Genomic DNA, 22,921 nt, shown 5'->3' on the forward strand with positions numbered 1-22,921 from the left:
AAAACTGAATTCTATTCCTCAGTGACTCTTTAACCCTGATAATGAGTTCAGCATTAAGCTTACTTACATGTAATTATTATTCCCCGGGGGTTGGACCGATTTTTATAGCCTGTACAGTTTAAGATTATTATGAAGCGCTCGAGTATATATGTCAAAGAAATTATCAAACCTATCCACGTTAATATTATAATAAAGTATAGTATAGAATAGTAAAATACTTTTTTTTAGTTTAGTTCAAACGAAATCTAAAAAGCTATATATTCCGGAAAATACATAACATGTTGATGTTGTACAATTCCTTCCATACATAAATAAAGTATAACAATAATAAAATTTTTATATTACTTACTATTGAACAAGTTCAGCTTTCTTGTAGAACCCAGTCGCCTGATCGGGCTTTTGATGTCTACATCGTTCTCGTCCATCATCGTGACTCCATTCATGTCGTCGTTTTTTTATTCAACTTAACACTTCAAATGACCCGATGGTAAATCAGAATCAGAGTGTAGCAAAGCACAATTGTCATAGACACACACTGATACAAACACGATTTACGAGGATCACAAACTATACTTTCAAATTTATTACAATTTTTAAAATTGTGGTGTACAGTATTCACTATTTGTTTGTTGAACCTATGCACTTACTTCATTTGCAATGCACTACAAACAATAGTTATCCAATTGCAATCATTTGACGGCTTATAACGCTACTGGAGTTGTCAATAAAATTTTCACAACTTGACGGAGAAATTACGCTTCACATTCAATGTTCACTAAACTTTCGAACCCTAAAATACTATTTCACTGTTTCGGTAGAAGAAAAAAACAATTGTTAATATTATTTAAAACATATGTAATATCTACACAAAACGCTACACACAATTCATAGGTTTCAATTACTACTTTTATCACTAATGAACACACTAATCATCACTTATGAGATTGTAGTAATTGTAGAAGACACCGTGTGAGTCCAAACTGTTGGCCTCGCCATGGACCGCCATCACTTTGCCCTTATGAACCTATTCCACGGATGATGTAGGCGGTTGTAATAGAAACAAAAACACCGAGCAAGCGTATGCAAAGTGTCGATCGGTTTACGATCGGCGCATAAATTTTCACCACCCTCTTACACCCACATGCGCTGTGAATGCTTTGCTGTGCACGCAAGAGAAGGTGATGTTTGTATTTATTGCTCGATCCACCTTCACCAGCATCACCTCTTCATATCGTCGATATTGCTCGTCGGAGCGGATCCAGAAGCTCGAGCAGGTTGTTAGCACAACCTAATATACCACGGAAAAACATCATGCAACTTAGCACACGGAAACCAGGAACAATTTTTGTGCTGTTACTGAATAATCTGCAAGACAATTTTCGGCAGGTATTTTTCCCGTTTTTCACACAGGAACACCGAGTTGAGAAGATTTAACACACACGCACACACACAAAACTATTTTAGAAAAAGGCAACAGTAACGCCAACATCTTTTCCGGTGCAAGATTATACAATTCACGCTACAAACAGATTCACTTTCTCACCGCTTACTGCTCGCAGTGGCGAAGCCGAACGAAATCGAAGTATACGAGATATTTTGCCAGACTACTAAAAGTGTGCCGAGCTTGCGCATACAACAGCATGGCCGTCTTTCTCCCAATCCGAACTGATCGTCGCTCTCGGCATTTCTCGTTGTATTCCGTTCACTCTCTGTAGGATGGAGCCCCACTTGCTGCTCGCATCTTGTAACTCCCACATTTCTTTCTCACGGAACTCCTACAAATGGCCGATATTCGATGACGTAATTGAACCCTCAGTTCATCGTCATTTTTTCTCCTCTCAGGTCGCTTCACACACAACCAAGAAATATACTGCTTCTATCGATCCTACTTAAGTAACTGACAGAACGCTTCGCTGCACAGCAAGCGATAACACAACTCCGTACTCAACACACACACACATAAGCTGAAATGTACAGCCTTACTAAAGATCAGCCAAGCGGTTTACATTGATGATAAGGACAATTGTTGTATGTTTCTAGCAGTTTCCCGTATCACAAATTATGATTGAGAGTTTTTTTAATGATGGAGCGACAACAGGCACATAAATCGGTTTCATCGCTGCAATTGTAAATTGACGATCGATTCTTGTTCCGTCGTTGCAAAACTAATGACATATTTGCTTACTTCAACGACTGGACGCCACTACTACCTGAAAAGAAGGATAAAAGTTTAGTTACCGACGAGTCGTTACCCCCTTTTCTTTTTGATAGATAAATATTACTCATAGCATTGCATTTTTCATGAAAAATTTGATAGTTTAATTAAAACATATGAAAGATGAACCAGTGACTATGGATTAATGTAACATTGCTCCTGCTACAACAGACGTGGGCTGACATGACTGTACCCTTCTTCTCAAACAAAGCTGTACAAACATCCAGCCTTTTGAAAGGAATTAGGCAAGCTTAGACCGTAGCGGAATTTGGGGCAAGTGTGCCACCTAAAGCATTTGAAGTTATAACTCACTAAAACGTGTTTTTCAAAAGCCGATTTAAATCTCATAACCATTTTACATCTATTTCCTCACTTATAAATGAGTTTCGCTTGAAAAAAGTGCAAACACAACAGTTTTTGAAGCGTTTTAACAAGGGTCCAAAAAGACGTTGTTTTTGGGCTATGGGGCAAGAGTGCCACTCGTATGGGACAAGACGACCACCTGGTTAAAATAACCGTATTTCTTAGATAATTGGAAATAATTACGTTTGTACCACTATTGTATGTATTCCTACATGTCTTGAGCCACCAATGAACCCCTTTTCATCACAAACTGTATCGCAATATGGGTTGTTGCTGGTCTGTTTTTCCGGAGTAGAATCCGCTCGTAAAAGCGCACCATACCGCTAAACGCTACAACAATGTTTACATTTTTGACAGCTCGCGCCTATGAAAGATGGTGGTACACTTGCCCCAAACAGAGATGGCTCTTTTGCAACAAAAGTTGTATCTTTTTTGAAATTGAATTTTTCAGTGACAAAAAGAAAGTTTTTTTTCAGCTAACCCCACAAAAAATTTCACGCTTTCTCAGCTATACGGTGGTGTAAATATTTTCTCGGTTGATTGTTCCCATGATTTTTGAGAGCTTATTTGGTTGGATTAAAAAATTATAATATTCTGCTCAATTTTGAAACTCAACATAAATCAGTTCAAAACAATGGGAAATATCATTTGGTCTGTATGAAATTCGGCTCAGTATACCTAGTCATTGAAAAGCAACCAACTGTATACACAATTGATCATTAAACTAAAGTTTTTAAGGAAAAATGCTTGGTGGCACTCTTGCCCCGTATGGCACACTTGCCCCAAATTCCGCTATGTGTAGTGGTGTTATCAAGCAAGCGACTGTTGCAATTAATTCCTTACCCTGTATCTTTTGATTAGTGATATGTAAATAATGCACCGTACCAAATTATAAACTTGTTTGAAAATTAAAACAGTAACGCATTTAAAGGCACGACACACTTACATGTATACATGTCTCCCCTTCAAATGCTATTCCTAGAAAAATCTTCAACTAAATTCAAAATATCGAACACAACTGGCATATTGATGCAAATGCAGTTCGCTAAATTAAATGTCACTCGACTACACACTACACTTTCGAAAAGGCAACACAACCATAATTGCTTGCTTGCTTCTCTTTTCTTTTGCGACACTTTTCGGTAGAACAGAGCTCTACAAAACAACCGGTCCAATATTCATAATTTCCTTAAAATTCTAAAAAAAGAACGCTACACCGTTTACTTGTGTTTGTCAACGCAGCCACGATATACACAGCGCAGCACCAGCACAACTAACCGTCCCATGGTGCATTGACAGAGGTCTTTTACACACAAAACACTCACAACACCCGGCACATAGAACCGCTGCTTCAACAAATGTTGTCCGCGGCATTAGCTCCCCTTTGTTTCCCGACCATGTGCAGAACGAATCTTACCATTCCTCAAGCTCCATCCAGCGCACGGTTGTCGTGGTCGTGCAGGAGAACATTGCGTAAACCGGTTTTCACCAGACGCGCCCGCGATGTCGTCGCCATGGCTCTCTCTCTACAGCGCAACGTCCTGCTGCTACCATTGCCAACTATTAGATATTTTTCTTTTTTATACGTGTGCTTGTCTCTACCGACGCGACGACTGACGACTTCCGTCCGGATGAATGCGACTCAGACGCCTCGTGAATGAGAATCGCAGTGCAAATCACGATAAAGTCTAGCAGGATCGTCTCCTTGCGGACATTGGCGCGATAGATTACATACAACATACTGATAGAGCAACACACCTCTGGTGTACACTATCTATCCTCTGTGCTAGCGTGCAGTCACCTTTGGCATAACCAAGACCAAGGGTCTTCAAGGAAACTTTAGTATCGTGCCGACAAACCGAACTACGCTTAGACGATATCTTCTATTTGTCCAATGTAAGTTCAGCATTCGGTTCTGATCCTCGACATGGGTGGGACACATGGAACATGCGACTGTCGTTGGCAGATTGTGTCCCCTCAAACTAATCATTGGGTGGTAGACACAACTATCGGGAATTACCTTTTACCTTAATTAAGAAATTCCCAATAGATTTGCTATCGTCGCTAATCGCAAGATGAGTCTTGGACTATCGTTACAAAGGTCACACCTATTATTGTTTCTTTTTTTTACATCAGGGGCGTTGGGCCGTTCCTTGGTACATTTCTCGACTATACTACCTTTAAAAAAAACATGTCCATCGTGCATCCAATTTTCATAGGCACTGAGTGCTCCGTATGCAAGATGCACAACAGAAGAGCTGTGTTAAAACCAGTCAGTTAGACTACTACGATTGTTGTGCCAAATATGACGAAGGATGTTCAATTAGCTCACATTAGTTTGCTTTCACGTCTGATCACAATCGCTTTACAATCGAAATAGTATTCTTATTTCCTTCTTTCGTAATAGTATACCTTTGGAAGATGTAAGCTTTTATAATATTTTACCTATTTTCCGAAATGTATTAAGATGACCAAGAAGACCTCTTCTCGAATTTTCCGAATGGCTTGTTCATCCCCACCTTATAAGGTAAATTTAGCAAATGTTTTAATTATGGCAAAACCGTTGCATGGTCTGCTGAAAGCTTTTGATATGTGCCTTCAAATGCATTTCTTGTACATGTATGCGCATGCTGTCATAAATTGAATTAGCTGCTGTATTAATAGCACCGCTCCTTGAGTAAATTACCTTAAACGCGCTAGGTTCACGTTTCCGATGGTTGGTGTCTGGAGCTGGGGGTGTTCTTTTTGATGTATCATCAAATTAAGTTACAATAGTCGTCCAGACAACATGCCCGTCATGGGTTCAAGCCCCAAATAGACCGTGCCGCCATACGTAGGACTGACTATCCTGCTATGAGGGGAAATCAATAAGTCACTGAAAGCCAACCCCACAAGTGTGTTGGCAGGCCTTGACCGGCATCGGTTGTTGAGCCAAAGAAGAAGAAGAAGAAGAAGTCGCTCAGAGAAATGCAGGATGCCCTTTTCTTAGGGTATATAAATAACCCATTTGAACAAATTAACATTTCAAAAATTATTCATTTTCAGATCGAATAGCAAAAACCTTCAACCAAATTAACACTTTGCTCACTTTGGAATATCCTTTTTCTTATCCAATGCGATCACGATTGTTTGTGTTCAAAAGCTACATATGGTCGATCTTTTGCCATCCACGCTTTCGGCTCAGCTCACTATACGACTCTGCACAGTAACTGCGCGGGTTCGATATCTAACGAAAAACATCTGTTTCCCATTTGCTAGCATTTTGGGGGAAAACAACTCATTCGATGTTTGGCTGTCGTTTGGAATTCAATACTTAGCAGTATTAGCTTCTCGGCTAATGATACCAGTCTGCCAACCGTTCGTAATCGAAGTTGTGTATATATTTTATAAATAATTGTGTTTTTTTTAATAATCTTTATAATTCAGCCTAAATCAACAATGGAAAGAAAATCATACAAAAAGGAAACAATTAAAATAAACTTCTATCTAAGTATCAAATGATAATCCCGATTAATGTGTTAAACTGAGTTAAATTTTTAATATAATTAAGTCTTAAGCACATACGGTAATTTAACCATTTTGAATCTTACGAATGGCATCCTGTAAAGAGACTCTCTGGTGAAAAAGTCTGGTGAAAAAGTAAAGAGACTCTCTGGTGAAAATAAACGTTTTTGAAGGACTTGTTCCTCCTTTTCTTCGCATACTATAACGTACTTTTCGTTTCTGCTTATTACACCCATTCTTACAGTCGCTTCCATGTCATCTTTGTGCTCCATGAAACAAGGATTAGCCACGACTGGAGGCCGTTTCTAAAAGAAGTGGAATCCTAAAAATAGTTCAACGATTCGCTCAGCCGATGAGCATGTGGTAAATTCAAGGTTGTTGATGCTGTGAACTGTGGACGAAACGATACAATACGCATCCAAAATGCACAGCTATTTATGTACAGCTTCAAATTTCGAATTAACTACTGCTAGTGCTATTGCTTTAAACTTGTTCCAGTCTGTATATTATGATAAAAAAAAAACTATCACCAAACATAGCCATAGAGATTGTTGGCGTTTTGGGTTTGAAGGGAATTTAATTATTCAGTATAAAATAACACACCGTTTGAACAAATGGTTAGTCATTTTCAGATTTTCTAATTCAGAACGATAAAGCTTGTTTGAAGTGTTTTATCCTTCAAAATTGTAGCACATATGATGATCGTATGATTATATCGATCATTCCCGTATTTGTCGTACACAGTAACTCATTATGTTTGTCAATAGGGAATAATTTTGATGAAATATTAGCAGATAGCAAATAAAATGAAAACAAGCAGAAGACTCAGCTGCTTGCTTAGAAGATCGCTTAAGCCACCGATCGGCAAACGACGGTTCGCTAGCCACATGCGGTTCGCTCTTGGCAGTTAAGATCGCCGCTCTTGAATCATAAAATATTTTATAGATTTTTCTGCCATTTTTTATTCTTGGTAGATCAATTTGGTTCATTGGGTAGAACTCTTGGAGCATTTTTTTTTTTAAATAGAATTTGGCTCTTTCGGTCGCAAAGTGTACCAACCCTAATATCTAACTGCTTTCTTCCTCTTCGTATCTTATTCTTCTAGCTCTATCTCAAAAGCAATATGCGAACGTATGTTTGCAGCGAAGGTCCAACTGTATAATTCTATTTATGATAAGCTTTTCTTTAGCGTGAAGAAACCATACACATTAACCTTTGCAGCTGCTGTATCGGCTTCCTGATTGTTTGTTTGTTTTTTTTTATCGAAACAAAGAAGCGTCCCCAACAACCGGTACTCACGATTCTTGAGAGCAATGCAATGCACATTGGCTTTTATATACGATAACGACAGCGTGGAACTAAGGTTTTTAACAGTTGCTATAGATAAACGGAACTTACAGATGAAAACGATTTCGACCGTGGTCGTTTGTGTTTCTCTGTCTGGCACTCTTGTTACTCGGCTTCTGGCTTGTAAACAAACGACACCGCCGCACACAACACGCAAACAAACCAACTGTTTAGAATGGAGGGAGGTAGAGTCCCGAATGAAACCTGTCACTACACTGCAAATTATGACGCGCTTGAAATTCCATAGTTCATTTTGGTCACGTATTCACGCACCAACGTAGGTTTTACTGCAGTTTTGCCCAATCTGTTCAGATTCGAAACCATTGTCTCATTCAAACGGAAGTCAAATCGACGGACAACAAATTCAGTCTCATCTGCTTTCGGTCATACTGTTTGACAATCGAAAGTTGACAGCTGTTTCTGACATTCGCTGTCACGAGCGTCAGTAAGGCAGTCCTGCTGAGCGCCCTGTGTCCAATTCGAGGAATGCACACACACACATACACATTGCCTCGTACGCACCAAGTCCATCCACATCATGGTCGCCGCCATGTTGGACTCTGAAGTCGAAAAGCCTAAAAAAGCGATTTGAGGACGCCGTTGTTTATTTCCTCTGCGTAAAGTCAGTTTATCCGGCAAAGTGTTATTGTTTGTTTCAAACTGATCCACGGATCGCCGGAATTTGCAAGTTGGTGGAAGGTTAGCGACAAACGATCATACAGCATAGAAAACTGTTGGCGGAATCTAGCTAGTGAGTGAAATTCGTTCAGCTTTTCTGTCTTCGTTCGGATTTTTTGCTTGCATACAACGGTAGAATACTGTGAAGCATTAGAGTGAGTGAGAGGTGCAAAGCAGAAATCAGTTGAAATTTCATTCGCTCAATGCGAGATGTGTTGCATATTGATTCTTATCTACACAGTGAAGATTAATTAGTTGAGGCAAATTAGTTTTTTGAGTCAAATGTTTGAATTACCTGCTATACGGGTTCTGCATTTTCTTTGGGTGATTTGGGAATCAGTGAAGAGTGAGCGAGAAACGTAGCGGCGAGGGAGAGGAAAATAGCGAGAACTACGTGATAAAGCAAGACGGCGTGATGTGTGTTCTTGCTTTTCCTGGCTGTACCTTTGGCGGGGTGGCCAGCTTTGGATAATTGTATAACGTTTTTAAAATTTTGTTGTCTGAATCCGAACAACCGATTTGATACTTCAATGCAATACACTTGGGAGCTATGCATGGTGCTGTGATGATTACTAGTTAAGAGCGGCAACGGGTACCTCACTGATTTACCATAATGATGGCATTTGAAATTGACAATAACATTTTCTGCATATGCATTAATTATGTTGATCAAAATGTGTAACATTCCGTTGATAATTTCGTGTTTCCCTTTCGTAAACGTAAAATACGGCGATGAGATGGAATGCATCTTTGGCATAGTTTTCTTCTCTGTTGCTCAATTCTGCTATCTCTGTTTGATTGTATTTTTTCAGATCTGGCATCACGCTCGCGCAACCGTCATCATGTAGAGACGGGAACTGACAGTAGCGTTCAGCTACGCGAGGAGCTCTTTCTCGAAGCGATCGAATTTTGTGAGCAGTCAAAACAGTTCGCGATAAAAGAGAGACAAAGTGCCGGGAGCGAACACAGCACTGTAACATTTTGAAAGTCAAGTGAAATGTGAAAAAGACTGCTTCGAAATTAACGCACATCATCAGGAGGGAGCGAGAATTAAAGAACGGATCTTAGCCAAAAAGCGCGCGCGAATACATCTGCGACAGAAACAATCTATCCGGTGTGAATGTTGGATCCGTATCAACCAGCCAGTTGGTTTTCGTATGAGCTTTGATTATTGAAGCGTGGGTGGAGTGTTTATTGAAAGTTAAGTGCGAAACGGTTGGGAGGGGAGTTTCAATAACTCTTGCCGAAAGATATTCAGTGCAACGCAAACAATATCATGACGGCCAATTCAGATGCTGTTGGATCGGAGCTTGTACCGGCTTCGTCGGCCAAGCACAACGCAATATTACGATGGAAGCGAGTAACGAATCCTAGCGGTCCCCAACCTAGACCACGGCATGGGCATCGTTCGGTTAACATCAAGGAGCTGATGGTTGTGTTTGGCGGAGGAAACGAAGGAATTGTCGACGAATTGCACGTTTACAACACAGGTAAGTGTTTAACTGATTGTTTAGACGGTCACGGACGTACTGTTTTCAATTTTAATTATTGACCAGTGAAAATGTTCACAAATCGCAAACACACGCAACCCACGTCGCTGTAGGGATTTCTCAGGGATTTGTTTTCAAACAGTTTTTCTTCCGCGGCTTCGGTCGTGGTCCTTAATTTGTTCTCTCAATAGAGGTGAAGGAAAGAGAATGAAACGCGAGCATGTCGCTCTCAGCATGAATTTCATCTCTATTTGGACGACAGACGCAGTAAAGTAGTAGTGTAAACACACACACACACACACACACACACACACACACACACACACACACGCACACGCACACGCACACACACAAACACAACACACATCACAAAATTGTTGAAATGACACTAGCTAGCATACTGAAGAAGTTTAGGAGCATTTGATTATATATGATCGTATGAACCTTGTTGTGTGGTAAAAAAGTGGAGGAGTGAGGAGAATGTATTTAAACAAAAAAAAGTTACCATTTCTGCTGTAAGTCGGCCATATTGGAAAATTGCTTGGCTAGCTACGAGCTGATATTGATGCGCGTTAGTCCAATATATGCCGTCTCTTTCCCTCCCGGCAAACAAGCAACGGAATCTGCAAGATAGAAGAGAATGAAAACGTTCGAAAGGGATAAATACATTTTATAATAGTGAGAGAGCACAGCGCGACAATCGGTCAAAATTGAGCATATTTTGACTCGCCCTGCAGAAACGTTCATTTTATCAGATAATTTTAGAACAATTCCCAGTAGAAACGAATATCTGTAAGTAATACATGTTTCAGCGTAGAAGTTACCAAACATAATAATAATAATAATAACAATATGGGTTACATAATTTAACAAGCTTTAGGGGAAACATTTGGAATCACACCGTTTCGAAACAAAAAAATGCTATTTTCCATACATGGGGTGGGTTTAAAGTTAATTTGTGTTATGAACTACATTATGCATTCTGCAAGAAACGTATTTCTATTTTCATTTGGAGTGTCAAGAAATGTTTGGCCCCGACATTTTTTATTCAACTGCGCTCATTTCATATCGTTTTTTTTCACACCAGATTTTGATATGAACCGTTGGCGATTATTAATCCGTTTTTTCGAAATTAAATTCAAGGTATTTTATTGCATTCTGTAGAAACAATCCTGTTTTTGGCGTGTGGGTGTGAAAAGGATAGCCAGTGAAAACTTTCTTCTGATTGTTTGTGTTCTGTTATCAAGTTTTCACCGAAGCTTTTAGTAATTCCTACAAATGTTTATAATATAAGTCATGATGAATGAAACTCAGCCTTTTATTAGCATTCAGAACGTTGCTGAAAGTATTAACTTTCGCCATTCTTTGAGTGCTATGAATTTAACATAAAAGTTCGAGAGCATATGTTTCAAACTGATAACTGTATAAAATGTTATGATAAATTTTCCAAGCGCTGTAGTAACAGACTGTAATTATGTTGTATGTTAATTTTTTTTCTAGCTACGAACCAATGGTACGTTCCTGCAACAAAAGGAGACGTCCCACCAGGATGCGCTGCTTACGGATTTGTCGTCGATGGGACACGAATATTAGTTTTCGGTGGTATGGTGGAGTATGGCAAGTACTCAAATGAGCTATATGAGCTTCAAGCAACAAAATGGGAGTGGAAAAAGCTGCGTCCCAAGCCACCAGAATCGGGACCTCCGCCATGCCGTCGCTTGGGTCATAGTTTTACACTCGTCGGAGACAAGATTTATCTTTTCGGTGGACTTGCAAATGAAAGCGATGATCCAAAAAATAATATTCCCAAGTATCTGAATGATTTATATATTTTGGAAATTAAAAATAATCAACTACAGTGGGAAATACCGACAACCTTTGGCGAGAGTCCGCCTCCTCGAGAATCGCACACGGCCGTCTCCTGGTATGATAAAAAACAGAAAAAGTTTTGGCTGGTAATCTACGGAGGTATGTCTGGTTGTCGACTCGGGGACCTCTGGCTGCTGGACACGGACACAATGTCCTGGACAAGGCCTCGAACAAGTGGCCCGTTACCGTTGCCTCGTTCACTCCATAGCTCAACCTTGATCGGTAACAGGATGTACGTGTTTGGCGGCTGGGTTCCACTAGTCCTGGATGATGTAAAGGTGGAAAAGCACGAAAAGGAGTGGAAGTGTACGAATACACTTGCATGCTTGAATCTCGGTAAGTGAATGTGTGATATGCTTAGTAGATCAAATTTGCTAGTAAATATTTGCGCAATCTTTTTCCCCACAGAAACTATGACCTGGGAGGAACTGGATCTGGACACCGACGAAGAGAACATGCCACGCGCTCGAGCAGGTCACTGTGCCGTAGGAATACACACCCGTCTTTATATATGGTCGGGTCGTGACGGTTACAGAAAGGCCTGGAACAACCAGGTCAGGGTGAGCTCTGTTTTCCTAATACGAGTTAGCCATTTGTGTGCATCAATTTACTTTGTTAAAAGATATGCAACGTATCTCCAGTTTCGCTACGTCTCTCTCCTTCTTCGATCATCTGTGATGTTTTTAACAGCATTTCATTAGATAGTATTGAATATTGGTTGAATTGGAAAACCTTTTAATTAATGATAAAAACTCGAAAAAAAAATCAAGAAGCTTAAAATTGTATCTTCTCTCTCCATACTTGATTGTGTAGCATTTTCTGACGTTGCATTTCGATGGCACTGCTGCTTTCTATATTTTTTCTTTATATACTTCTTCAATAATTTTGTTGCATTTTATAACAATTTTGATGTTTATTGCAAATGACAGATCGTAGAGTGACGAACGCTCAAAACTTGCTGGTAGTTATGCTGTTCTTATTTTTCATAAATTCTTCAACTGGTTTTCATAAAGGTGTGTTGCAAAGATCTGTGGTATTTGGAGGTGGAACGTCCTGCAACAGCATCTCGCGTGCAGCTAGTACGCGCGTCAACACACTCGCTCGAAGTATGCTGGCAAGCGGTGCCATCTGCTTCGTACTATATATTAGAGGTGCAGAAGATTCCTCAAGCTCCACCCCCACCGCCGCCAGCTCCAGTTGCCACGAATACTACACCAGCAATTGTTGCCTCTCCCTCTGGGGCAACCATCAGCTCTCCAGCATCCAACGCTGGTTCCATGTCTCCTGCACAAATTGTCAGTGGCAGCATCGGTACAACAACCGGAGAACCTGCACTCCAACAGCCGAGTAAGTTTGCGTGATGTGTGCAGTGTGTGATACCTTTTTGAGAATTCTTTTCAATCATTTTTGAAACCATTTTTATTTTGTTTCTGTTTATGTAGTCATCAAACCGTTGGCTGGAAGAGTATCAGGAACTACACCGACAACTATTGCAGTACCGGCAGGCAGCATTCAATCGCCCACTTTGCAGAACCCAGTCGTCGCCCAAGCTGGTTTAGGGGCCAGTCCGATTCACAATCCGGCAGGATTGCAGTCTCCTACGAACAGCAACATAGGAGTGGCCACATCACCAGCACACACAGTCACTTCTCCAGTGCAAAGAATTGTCACTAAGGTACAGCCTGCGAAGCCGTTACAGACGGCTCAGAAAGTGCTCACCACTGGTTCACAGATTTTGCAACAGCAACCGGCTCAAATAGTTGCATCTTCACAAGGGCAATCGTCTGCTCAGACCATCCAAACGGCCATTGTTCAAACGAGCCAGGCACAACTGGCACAGTTGCAACATCAACCACAAACGATTCGTGTCGTCGCTACGGGCGGTACCGCCATTTCCAACGCGCAACAACTGACAACTGGCACTGGCACTCCTATTCGTGTGCTATCCTCCACTGGACAGCAATTGCGCATCGGTACCGCTGCCACCGGAACGATGCAACAAGCTGGACAAACTGCGGTACTTCGCACAGCTGGCCCGGGAATTGTCTCCGGAGCCCAGTTACAAACGATGCAGCAGCGTATAGTCAGTGCTGCATCAGGAAATACTTCGACAACGGCGACCATCGGCGGCAAACAAATCATTCTACAAAAACCGGTCACTATAGTAAGCGGAGCATCCGGTGCGGGAAGCACGGGATCTATTAATACCGTTAACGCCAACCAGGCCCAAATTTTGACGTTGGTCAAAACGAGCCAAGGCGTAACGATGCAAACTGTACCCAAAATGAGCGTGGTTCAGAAGACCACCGGAACGGTTGCTGGATCAATACACCAACCACAGCAACAGATTATTACGTCAAATCTACTTGCCGGAACTGGCGGTACTGTCGTTCAGCAGGCAACGGTAGCTGGAACAACATCTGGACAGAAGACGACCGTCATTGGCGGAAATGTGGTTAAACTGATGTCCGGATCCGGAACCATTGGTGGTAAACAGATACTGATGAAGAACTCGAACATTGTTCAAGTGGGAAAAGTGGGCACAAATGCTACCGGTAAGCCGACTATAGTGCTCACCAATAAAGCAGGTCAAACGATACGAGGAAATCAGCAGGTGATTGTGGTAACGACCCCACAGGGTATTCGCACAGTTAGCGGCACAGTCACGTCGTCGGCCAGTAACTTTGTGACACTGTCATCGTCACAGGTGCTGAACACTATCACAACGACGAGAGCCACAAACATTGGAGGAGCCACGGTCTTGCAAGCTGCTTCCGTACCGACTGCCAGTGGCACTGTTTCTACCCTTAATGCAGGAACAGGGAATATCGTAGCAGCGTCGGTAGCGTCCGGCGGTACTACGACCACTATCGGTGGACAAGCGATAAAGCTACGCACGGTACAAGGAGGCAAACCGATCACTTTCACTATGCCAGTCGGGGGGCTTCAGGCCGGAGGACAGAAAATCACGGGTACGCAAATCATCAACATGCCACAAAAGCTAGTTAGCGGCAAATCAGTTACTGTTCAGCTGACTCCGTCGGTTGGTGGTCAGAAAACAGTCACGATTGTTCCGTCCGGCGCATCTGGTACTACGGCGACATCAGGCACTGTGACGGGCCAAGTTGGCGGGGGACAAAAAATATTAATGCTACCGTCAAAAACGACGACTCGCATCGTCACTCAGCAGCAATATCAGCAGATACAGCTACAACAGCAGCAACAGTTGCAGCTTCAACAGCAGCAGCAGCAACAGCAGCAGCAACAACAACAACAGCAACAGTTACAACAGCAGCAACAGCAGCAACAGCAAGAACATCAGGTATCTACTGATGCGGCGTTTGCTGCACTGGCAGCTGAAGCTGGCATGATGGAAACAGATGGAGAAGGTATGGAACAATTGGACGGCTGTTTCGATGTACAACTGGTCGATGAACACGATGATGTCCATAATTTCGACGAAGTAGATTTGTTGGAGCAGATGGAAACCCAGACCCGCGAGACCGAAGTGGAGATGGCGTGTAACGCGCACACGACCTTCCCGAAGGCTCTTCCTATGTTTACATTAGAACAACTTGACGGTGTTGATGATAGTGTTATTACCAACAGAAACAACATTAAAGAAGAAGCGGTGCCCTTGCAAAACGTAACTATCCGTTACGTGAAACCGGGACTGTACGGCGGATCAACGACAGTTGGGATAGAAAGTAACAACAGTGTGTCCGGTGGTGATGATAGTGACTCCCAGAACGATAACCTTGTTTCCGATAACCAGGAAGAACAGCAGCAGGAGGTAAATGAGATGGAACAAAGCGAAGAGCAGCAAGCACACGAAAGCGAGATGTTAGAAGGCATGGAGGACGCTGCTGTTCAAGAAGAACAAGAAGAAACGCATGTGGATAACGCATCAACTTCAGCGACAGCAGAAGGGGCAGAAGCACAGGCATCGGCGGAAGGACCTGTAATGATATCAGGCGAAGATTTTGCAACAGAAGAGGAAGATGGTAATTTCGTTGCAGAGGATAGCCAGGAACATGAGGAAATGACTGGTGTGAGTGATGGAATTATCCCTACTGGAGAACCAGGTGACAACGACAATGCCAATGCCTCTGTGGATGAGGATATGGAAGAGTCGGAAAGTCATGCGCTTGATTCTCTTTTGGAAGGCGAATCGGCCGGGCAGTCGCAACAAGAAGTAAGTGTTAGCCAGTAGTTTTAAGTAAGTAGTGCATCTGTTTGTAGTAGGCTAGGAAGCATGTCGCAAGTGATCCGCTCTGAATTGCAATGTCATGTGCGAACGATATTTAATGTTGTCATGTAAATTGTACAATGCATTTATTTTTGTTTGTTTTCTGCAAGATGTCTTTTGGTGGCGAACCAGAAGAGATGCAAGCGATGGAGCAACAGCACAGTGCCGGATCGGAAGTCAGTGGCGAAGAAGGAACAACTAATATCGAGGAAACAAGTTCCGCTTTAGCCATTCCTCATGTTCCCAAAACTACCGTCGTTAGCGCTCCAACGGCATCAGAAACAGAAGCAGCCAATATTCTCACGACAATAAAAAGTGGAGAAATTTTGTCGCTTCACAACGCCGAACTTCTGGCTGGTGGAAGTTCTGGAGCTGGGAATGAAAATATAATGTAAGTTATTATTGTACGTTATGTTGTTTAACCTGTTGATCTTCACATCGATGTTTTGTGGCAATTGGCATTATTTCACTGCACATGCAAATGAAAATGAAAAAAAAAGATATTAGCGGAATTTAGGGCAAGTGTGCCGTGCCATACGGGGCAAGAGTGCCACCAAGCATTTTTCCTTAAAAACTTTAGTTTAATGATCAATTGTGTATATAGTTGGTTGCTTTTCAATGACTAGGTATACTGAGCAGAATTTCATACAGACCAAATGATATTTCCCATTGTTTTGAACTGATTTATATTCAATTTCAAAATTGAGCACAATATTATAATTTTTTAATCCAACCAAATAAGCTCTCAAAAATCATGCGAACAATCAACCGAGAAAATATTTACACCACCGTATAGCTTTTTTTTAGGGTTAGTTGAAAAAAACTTTCTTTTTGTCACTGAAAAATTCAATTTCAAAAAAGATACAACTTTTGTTGCAAAAGAGCCATCTCTGTTTTGGGCAAGTGTACCACCATCTTTCATAGGCGCGAGCTGTCAAAAATGTAAACATTGTTGTAGCGTTTAGCGGTATGGTGCGCTTTTACGAGCGGATTCTACTCCGGAAAAACAGACCAGCAACAACCCATATTGCGATACAGTTTGTGATGAAAAGGGGTTCATTGGTGGCTCAAGACATGTAGGAATACATACAATAGTGGTACAAACGTAATTAATTCCAATTATCTAAGAAATACGGTTATTTTAACCAGGTGGTCGTCTTGTCCCATACGAGTGGCACTCTTGCCCCATAGCCCAAAAAACAACGTCTTTTTGGACCCTTGTTAAAACGCTTCAAAAACTGTTGTGTTTGCACTTTTTTCAAGCGAAACTCATTTATAAGTGAGGAAATAGATGTAAAATGGTTATGAGATTTAAATCGGCTTTTGAAAAACACGTTTTAGTGAGTTATAACTTGAAATGCTTTAGGTGGCACACTTGCCCCAAATTCCGCTATTCAACTTCAAACGTTTAAAATCGCGCAGAATTATAATTACAGTCAGTCCAAATAGTATTCGTCTAGCTGAATATTTTGCAGAAAAACGCGAATTATGGGCGCAATAGGCATGGGGTGGTAAAAGTAATGATGAGGTTTGATAAAGGGACCATCAATACACACGTTTTGCTAAACAATAAACATTTAAATAGTGCAATAGCAATCAAAATACATAAAAAACTAAAAAAAAGTCGTTTAAGGGGCGCGCAAAAAGTATTCGTCCATCAGACCTTTGGCGTAATATGCGTATGAAAACAAAGGTTATGGAATCAAAAAATGTCCTGATCTTGTTCCTTAATGCATTTATAACTATTGGTGACTACATGCACAACGCAAGAACTCATTTGAACCTTAAAAAAGGCGTATTTTTGATCCACTCATCCTACAAGACTTGTTCCAATTATTCTCTGGTAGAAATATTGCATTTCCGGACTACGTGGCCAAGTTCAATTGAAAAATGGCAACTGATACCATATTGAGAGTCTACTAAATCATTTTCATCAGTTTGGTTTCAGCTGGTTTGGTGTTTCGAGCAAATGACAATGCTCTGTATGTTCTCCACCTCGACTGTTCTTGAAACATGTAATACATTTTTCAGAACTGGGACTCAAAGTACTTAAAACCTGTATTAATATGTATCTCCATCTCGTCTCCTATCATTTTGAATCATTTTTCTAGCTCACCTTTCCTCACTGAGTCCTAGTATCATGACACCATGGTGCTACCGTTACACGAGAGTTTGTTGCTGCATCTTAGTAGACTGTTTTCGCTATGGTACATATCAGCCGTATGACCTTGGCGATTTAAACATGTTTTAATATGTTAGTAGAGCCTAATTTGGAATAAATTTCTGAATTATTTGATGCATCTTAACAGATTTGGCCACTTTATGTGTATGGTATTATTCAAACAAAATATGTTTGTAATAACTCACCCATTCAAGCTATTACATGACCAGCTACGATGAAATGCAGCATAACCCATCAACCAAATATGACCCATCTCTTTTCCTGATCTTATTGGCCATCACAAAATGCACTAATTCCTTGGTAAAATTTGATTTTTTGGACATTAAACCACTGCTTTCGTTAGATTAAGCACAAAATACATAAATTAATTACATAAATGCATTAGTTTAGAAGGAAGTCACCAGTAGATTGATAATAATAAATTTAATTCACGTCTACGTAGTGTTTGTACAGCGTAAATAATTAAAAAGCTAGATGGACGAATACTTTTTGCGCGCTCCTTAAATGACTTTTTTTTAGTTTTTTATGTATTTTGGTTGCTATTGCACTATTTAAATGTTTATTGTTTAGCAAAACGTGTGTATTGATGGTCCCTTTATCAAACCTCATCATAACTTTTATTGCCCCATACGTATTGCGGCCATAATTCGCCCTTTTCTGTAAAATATTCAGCTAGACGAATACTTTTTGGACTGACTGTATGTATTATAGCAGTTAGTAGCAGTGTAGAACATTTATACATGTGATAACGTTTCCGGTAACTAAACTCCCAATTATTTACATTACAGTCAGCTTGGTTCCGGTTCTGCGGCGACACTGCTGCAGTCGTCGGGCAGTGAGAATGGCCAAACGATCACATTTAAAACCGAAAGCGGCGAGAACAGTGGGATTCCGGTAGCCGCAACCGTAGCTGATGGTGCAACAGTTACCCTGAGCGACGGCACCACCTTCGTGACACGACTTCAAACAGCGGGCGAACAGTCTGCGCTGGGGATAGTGTCACACTCCAGCCCTGGCAATATCAATTTGGTTGGTGCTGTTGTAAAGACGGAGGACAGCAACAACGCATCATCTACAACTGGTCATCTGGATGCGCTTGCTGAAGCGGCCGCTTCGGCAACCTCTGTATTGCCTAGTGAGCTAATGGGTGATATTCTGTCTTCTCCTACATCCAACGTTTCGCAAACGTCGCAGCAAGGCGCATCGATTAAATTCTTAGATCCCGGAACGAAACAATTCACCCTCGTTATGCAGCAAGCTGGTGCGGATGGTACCGGTTCGTCTGCTGCAGGGATGGTGAATAACAATGGCAATAGTGCGACACCGCCATCTGGAAAGCAAACCATTGGCAAAGCAGTCATTCGATCTAATTCCGTTGGAAAGACAAAAGAGGAAAAAGACGAGGTAAGAATAAAAACTATATGTATAGGTGAGCTAAATTTTTACGGCAGCGAATTAGTTTTGGACCAACAAGACACTTTGTGTGGACTATTAACTCTTTCTTTCTCTCCAATGAACTGAATCATTTGCATGTTAAATATCAACAAACGGGTTTAATTATTCGCTCCTACTCACAGTGGTTGTTCATGATGTTCAGAGAGTACGTAAAATATTAATCTCACCATTCTACCTTATTACTATTGAGTCTCCAATAACAACTGTATTCAAAAAAGCAAAGAAAAGTAATGCACTATTTTGTTCTTGTTGCTATTCCATTCTATGAACAGAAAACGGTAAAACCGAAAGATGAATCTGAAATCTGGCACACGGTGGGCATCTTTAAAACGGTCAATCATACAGTTTCAAACTACGTCGATGCGAGCGAATGGGACAGTTCGATCGATGGCGAAATGCTATCCGCGGACAACATACCCGATTTAAGTGAGCTGAAGCGAATCAATCTGGAGCCCGGATGCGCCTACCGGTTCCGCGTCGCGGCCATTAATAGTTGCGGCCGTGGTGAGTGGAGTGATGCGACACCGTTCAAAACGTGCCTGCCCGGTTTCCCAGGCGCACCGTCAGCAATAAAGATTTCCAAATCACCGGAGGGTGCGCACCTTTCGTGGGAACCACCGCCATCCACTACGGGCGATATTCTGGAGTATTCCGTCTATCTGGCGATCAAATCGCAGAATGCAACCAAGGACAAGGTGAGCACAACGGCGGCCCAGCTGGCCTTTGTGCGCGTATACTGTGGATCGAACAATCAGTGCACAGTGGCGAACCAGTCCCTGCAGACGGCGCATGTGGATTTCACTTCGAAACCGGCCATCATTTTCCGTATTGCTGCACGCAACGATAAAGGATACGGACCAGCAACGCAGGTCAGGTGGCTACAAGGTAAGTTTTTCGGATCCCCATCTGCGCAATAGCTCCATCGCTAGAGCATTAGGGTGCGAGACATATTGATGGTGTTTCCCTTTTTCTTCGTCTTCACCTTCAACAGACCCGCAGCTGTCTAAATCCACAACCGGGATGGGTGGAACACCGGGGGTAGCGGGTCAGACCGGCGGCATAGTTGGTAAGCGGTTGACCGACAAGTCCGCTACAATTGTCGCTAACAAACGGGTCAAACTTGGTGCGCCAACTGCGGGAACGACCAACTCGTCGATGATGGTTTCACCCCAACACCACCATTGAAAGTTGATCGGATTATCGTCTCACGAGCTACTACTGGATGATATAGGGGATAAAGAGACCCATAAACACATCTCCATGAGATTGATGTGCCGTTGCAACATGATCGCGTTAGGAGACCGAACGAACGGAATAGAAAACGTGAACAAAGTAAGCATGTTTTAAAATGATATTTCATGTCTCCCCTTGTGTCGTACGCGAAGTATGTCAATGGTTGAAACAAAAAAAAAAAACAAACAAAAACGTAACGTAATGTGGTCGATAGGGTAAAAAAGTACAGGAAAAGAAAAACAAAACAATATGTTACTATCGTAGATTTTGATTTCTGCTTCTACCTAGTGTCTACCTAGTAATGTCGTATTTTTAAAAGCCTTACATTTTAAATTTTAGTTGTAAGTGCAATTGACAGTAGTAGTTGTGGCATTGCAAAGGCTCTCGGTAGGCTCTCCAAACTTCTTATTGTGTCATTTTATCCCATTAATTGCCTTTACCGCCACGTATAGCACATGATGATGATGATGATGATGATGATAGTGAACACAACAGCAGCATATTTACATATGTTTGAAAGTAGTAATTGTACACCGAGAAACGGCGTGGTTATTACACATCTCAAGGGTTGAAGGATTATTTTCTGTAAACAAGCGAACTTTTCATTGCAACACTAGTAAATGCTTAACATGGATTTAACAGAACGTGTCACGTATATGATGCTTTTGATTCCACTAAACATTGATCGGCGGTTTCCTTAGACACACAGACAGAATGAAGTAATGCTGGGCTAGGTTGTATGTAAATATAACCGAATTTTTTTACCCATTTGTGCGTAATATTGCAGAAAAACAATGCTTCAAATGAAAAAAGTGCCGCCTATCACCACTCACACATTAGTCACACGAGCGTGAAAATGAAAGACAACACACACACATCCTGCCTTTTGCTTCCATTTAGTTGTATTGTTTACAATTTATCAAAAATTTAGCATTATAACGTTAAAAGAAACCAATGCAAACTGTTCATCCGGTCGCGCCCAACGTATAATGTGATCAGCCAAAGGCAATCATTGCCAAAAGATTACAATTGTGCCGGCGGCACACACACAAAAACACACGCGATCGACTTTCTCTTATTATTATAGAGCAGAAAGCAAGGTAAAAGGTTAGATAATAAAAAAAAAACCCCGACACAGTAGGGAAATTAGAAAATCAAACACATGCGCTTGGCATGCATCCCTCGTGTGCCGCGTATGATCGAAATATTCATCTTAAAATCGACATTTTTTGTACTAAAGCAGCTGGTAGGGCGGCGCTTGAAATATGTAATATCATTAATACAACCAGAGACAAGAAAACGCAATCGGCAAGCGTTTCTGCAAAGTGCAAAGATAAAGTGGTTCTTTCCGCATGAATGTCGTCAGAGGAGGTGGTGTGTACTGTGTGTTGTTCGGTGGCTTCTCTGCCATAGCGCGCGCAGTCTACGCTAAGCAATCGATACTAATATAAAGGACACACAGATAAGCGCACGTACATGAGTGGTAACAAATAGTACGTTGCGGTTTCTAGCGGTAATATCACTTATAAATACTACACACTTATTGTGCGCTGGTTTCTCTGTGAAATGATGATTTACAATGTTTGTGTTTTTGTGTGACTTGTTGTGTACGACGATGATGGTGAAAGCAGCATGCACATAGAGATAATAACTTCATGATCATCCTTTAGGGAGACACACAACTAGAAGGAGAAAAAACACGCGCGGGGACATCATGGATAGGTTTATGAACACTTTTAGCGAGCTAATGCTGTAAAATAACATTGCAAAAATAAAACATAAAATAAACAAGTATCAATCGTTGACCGATAGATGGATGACAACAACAGTTAGTGAGGAGAGAAAGATACACCATCAAAATAGGATAAGGACGTTTCGGAATGTACACGTGCGCGCGTTTGTGTGTGTGTGTGTGTGTGTGTGTGTGTGTGTGTGTGTGTGTGTGTGTGTGTGGCAAAATAGACTATCATATCGGTCAAATATTCGTTTTACTCTACCTGCTCATTATTGGCCCGTTGATTGCTCTTGTATAGAGAAGTGCTTGATAGTGGGGAAGGAAACGTAGGGCGAGAACAGGACAAATAGAAGAAGCAATTTAAACTTCGAATATGAGGGAAAATAGGGGGGGGGGGATTTGTTTTACTACTTCCTGACCACAAAATATAAATCCCTCTCCCCGGCCACAACATATTCTTTAAATGCGCATAGTTTTCCTCCCTGGGGCAAATTTTACGGGCTAGGAATCAAACGTTCAATGATAAATGACGGTTATTTAGATAAATGTGAGTAGCTAAATGTGGATGATGGTGGTCTGGTGTGTAATCTATGTTTTAAGA

The 22,921-nt window shown here is 41.4% G+C and overlaps 2 protein-coding genes across 7 annotated transcripts in view; one reads left to right on the plus strand and one right to left on the minus strand.

Moving 5' to 3' along the window:
* LOC121591473 (SLIT-ROBO Rho GTPase-activating protein 1-like) overlaps positions 1-7,627 on the minus strand; it is a 30,933-nt gene extending 23,306 nt beyond the window's left edge. The window contains exons 1-3 of one of the 4 annotated variants that reach the window (XM_041911985.1): positions 7,481-7,627; positions 2,186-2,210; positions 350-806 (exon numbers count right to left, since the gene is read on the minus strand). In XM_041911985.1, coding sequence (XP_041767919.1) covers positions 350-443 — 94 coding nt within the window. In that variant the 5' untranslated portion in view covers positions 444-806; positions 2,186-2,210; positions 7,481-7,627. Of the gene's footprint in view, positions 1-349; positions 807-1,222; positions 2,159-2,185; positions 2,211-7,480 lie in introns of those variants that run through there. The other 3 variants (XM_041911988.1, XM_041911987.1, XM_041911986.1) reach the window with 3 other exon arrangements.
* Positions 7,628-7,938: 311 nt separating this feature from the next.
* LOC121591742 (host cell factor) lies at positions 7,939-22,746 on the plus strand. 3 transcript variants are annotated; one of them, XM_041912627.1, is made up of 10 exons: positions 7,939-8,180; positions 8,920-9,597; positions 11,098-11,802; positions 11,875-12,026; positions 12,480-12,813; positions 12,909-15,661; positions 15,826-16,106; positions 18,686-19,301; positions 19,625-20,237; positions 20,344-22,746. In XM_041912627.1, the coding sequence occupies exons 2-10, from the start codon at positions 9,384-9,386 to the stop codon at positions 20,535-20,537; spliced, it is 5,862 nt and encodes a 1,953-aa protein (XP_041768561.1). In that variant the 5' UTR covers positions 7,939-8,180; positions 8,920-9,383; the 3' UTR covers positions 20,538-22,746. The 3 variants fall into 3 exon arrangements, with proteins under 3 accessions (XP_041768561.1, XP_041768563.1, XP_041768562.1); XM_041912629.1 differs by having other exon boundaries at positions 11,875-12,020; XM_041912628.1 differs by having other exon boundaries at positions 7,939-8,128.
* The last annotated feature ends 175 nt before the right edge of the window (positions 22,747-22,921 follow it).

Source organism: Anopheles merus, chromosome 2L (assembly GCF_017562075.2).
Source record: "Anopheles merus strain MAF chromosome 2L, AmerM5.1, whole genome shotgun sequence".
Taxonomy (NCBI): domain Eukaryota; kingdom Metazoa; phylum Arthropoda; class Insecta; order Diptera; family Culicidae; genus Anopheles; species Anopheles merus.

What these genes read in the sequence shown, in the direction of transcription:
- LOC121591742 (XM_041912627.1), top strand. Translation starts at nt 9,384, where the DNA reads ATGACGGCCAATTCAGATGCTGTTGGATCGGAGCTTGTACCGGCTTCG. An exon ending in ATTGCACGTTTACAACACAG is followed by an intron (nt 9,598 to 11,097) that starts GTAAGTGTTTAA and finishes TTTTTTTTCTAG; the next exon opens with CTACGAACCAATGGTACGTT. An exon ending in CCGGGCAGTCGCAACAAGAA is followed by an intron (nt 15,662 to 15,825) that starts GTAAGTGTTAGC and finishes GTTTTCTGCAAG; the next exon opens with ATGTCTTTTGGTGGCGAACC.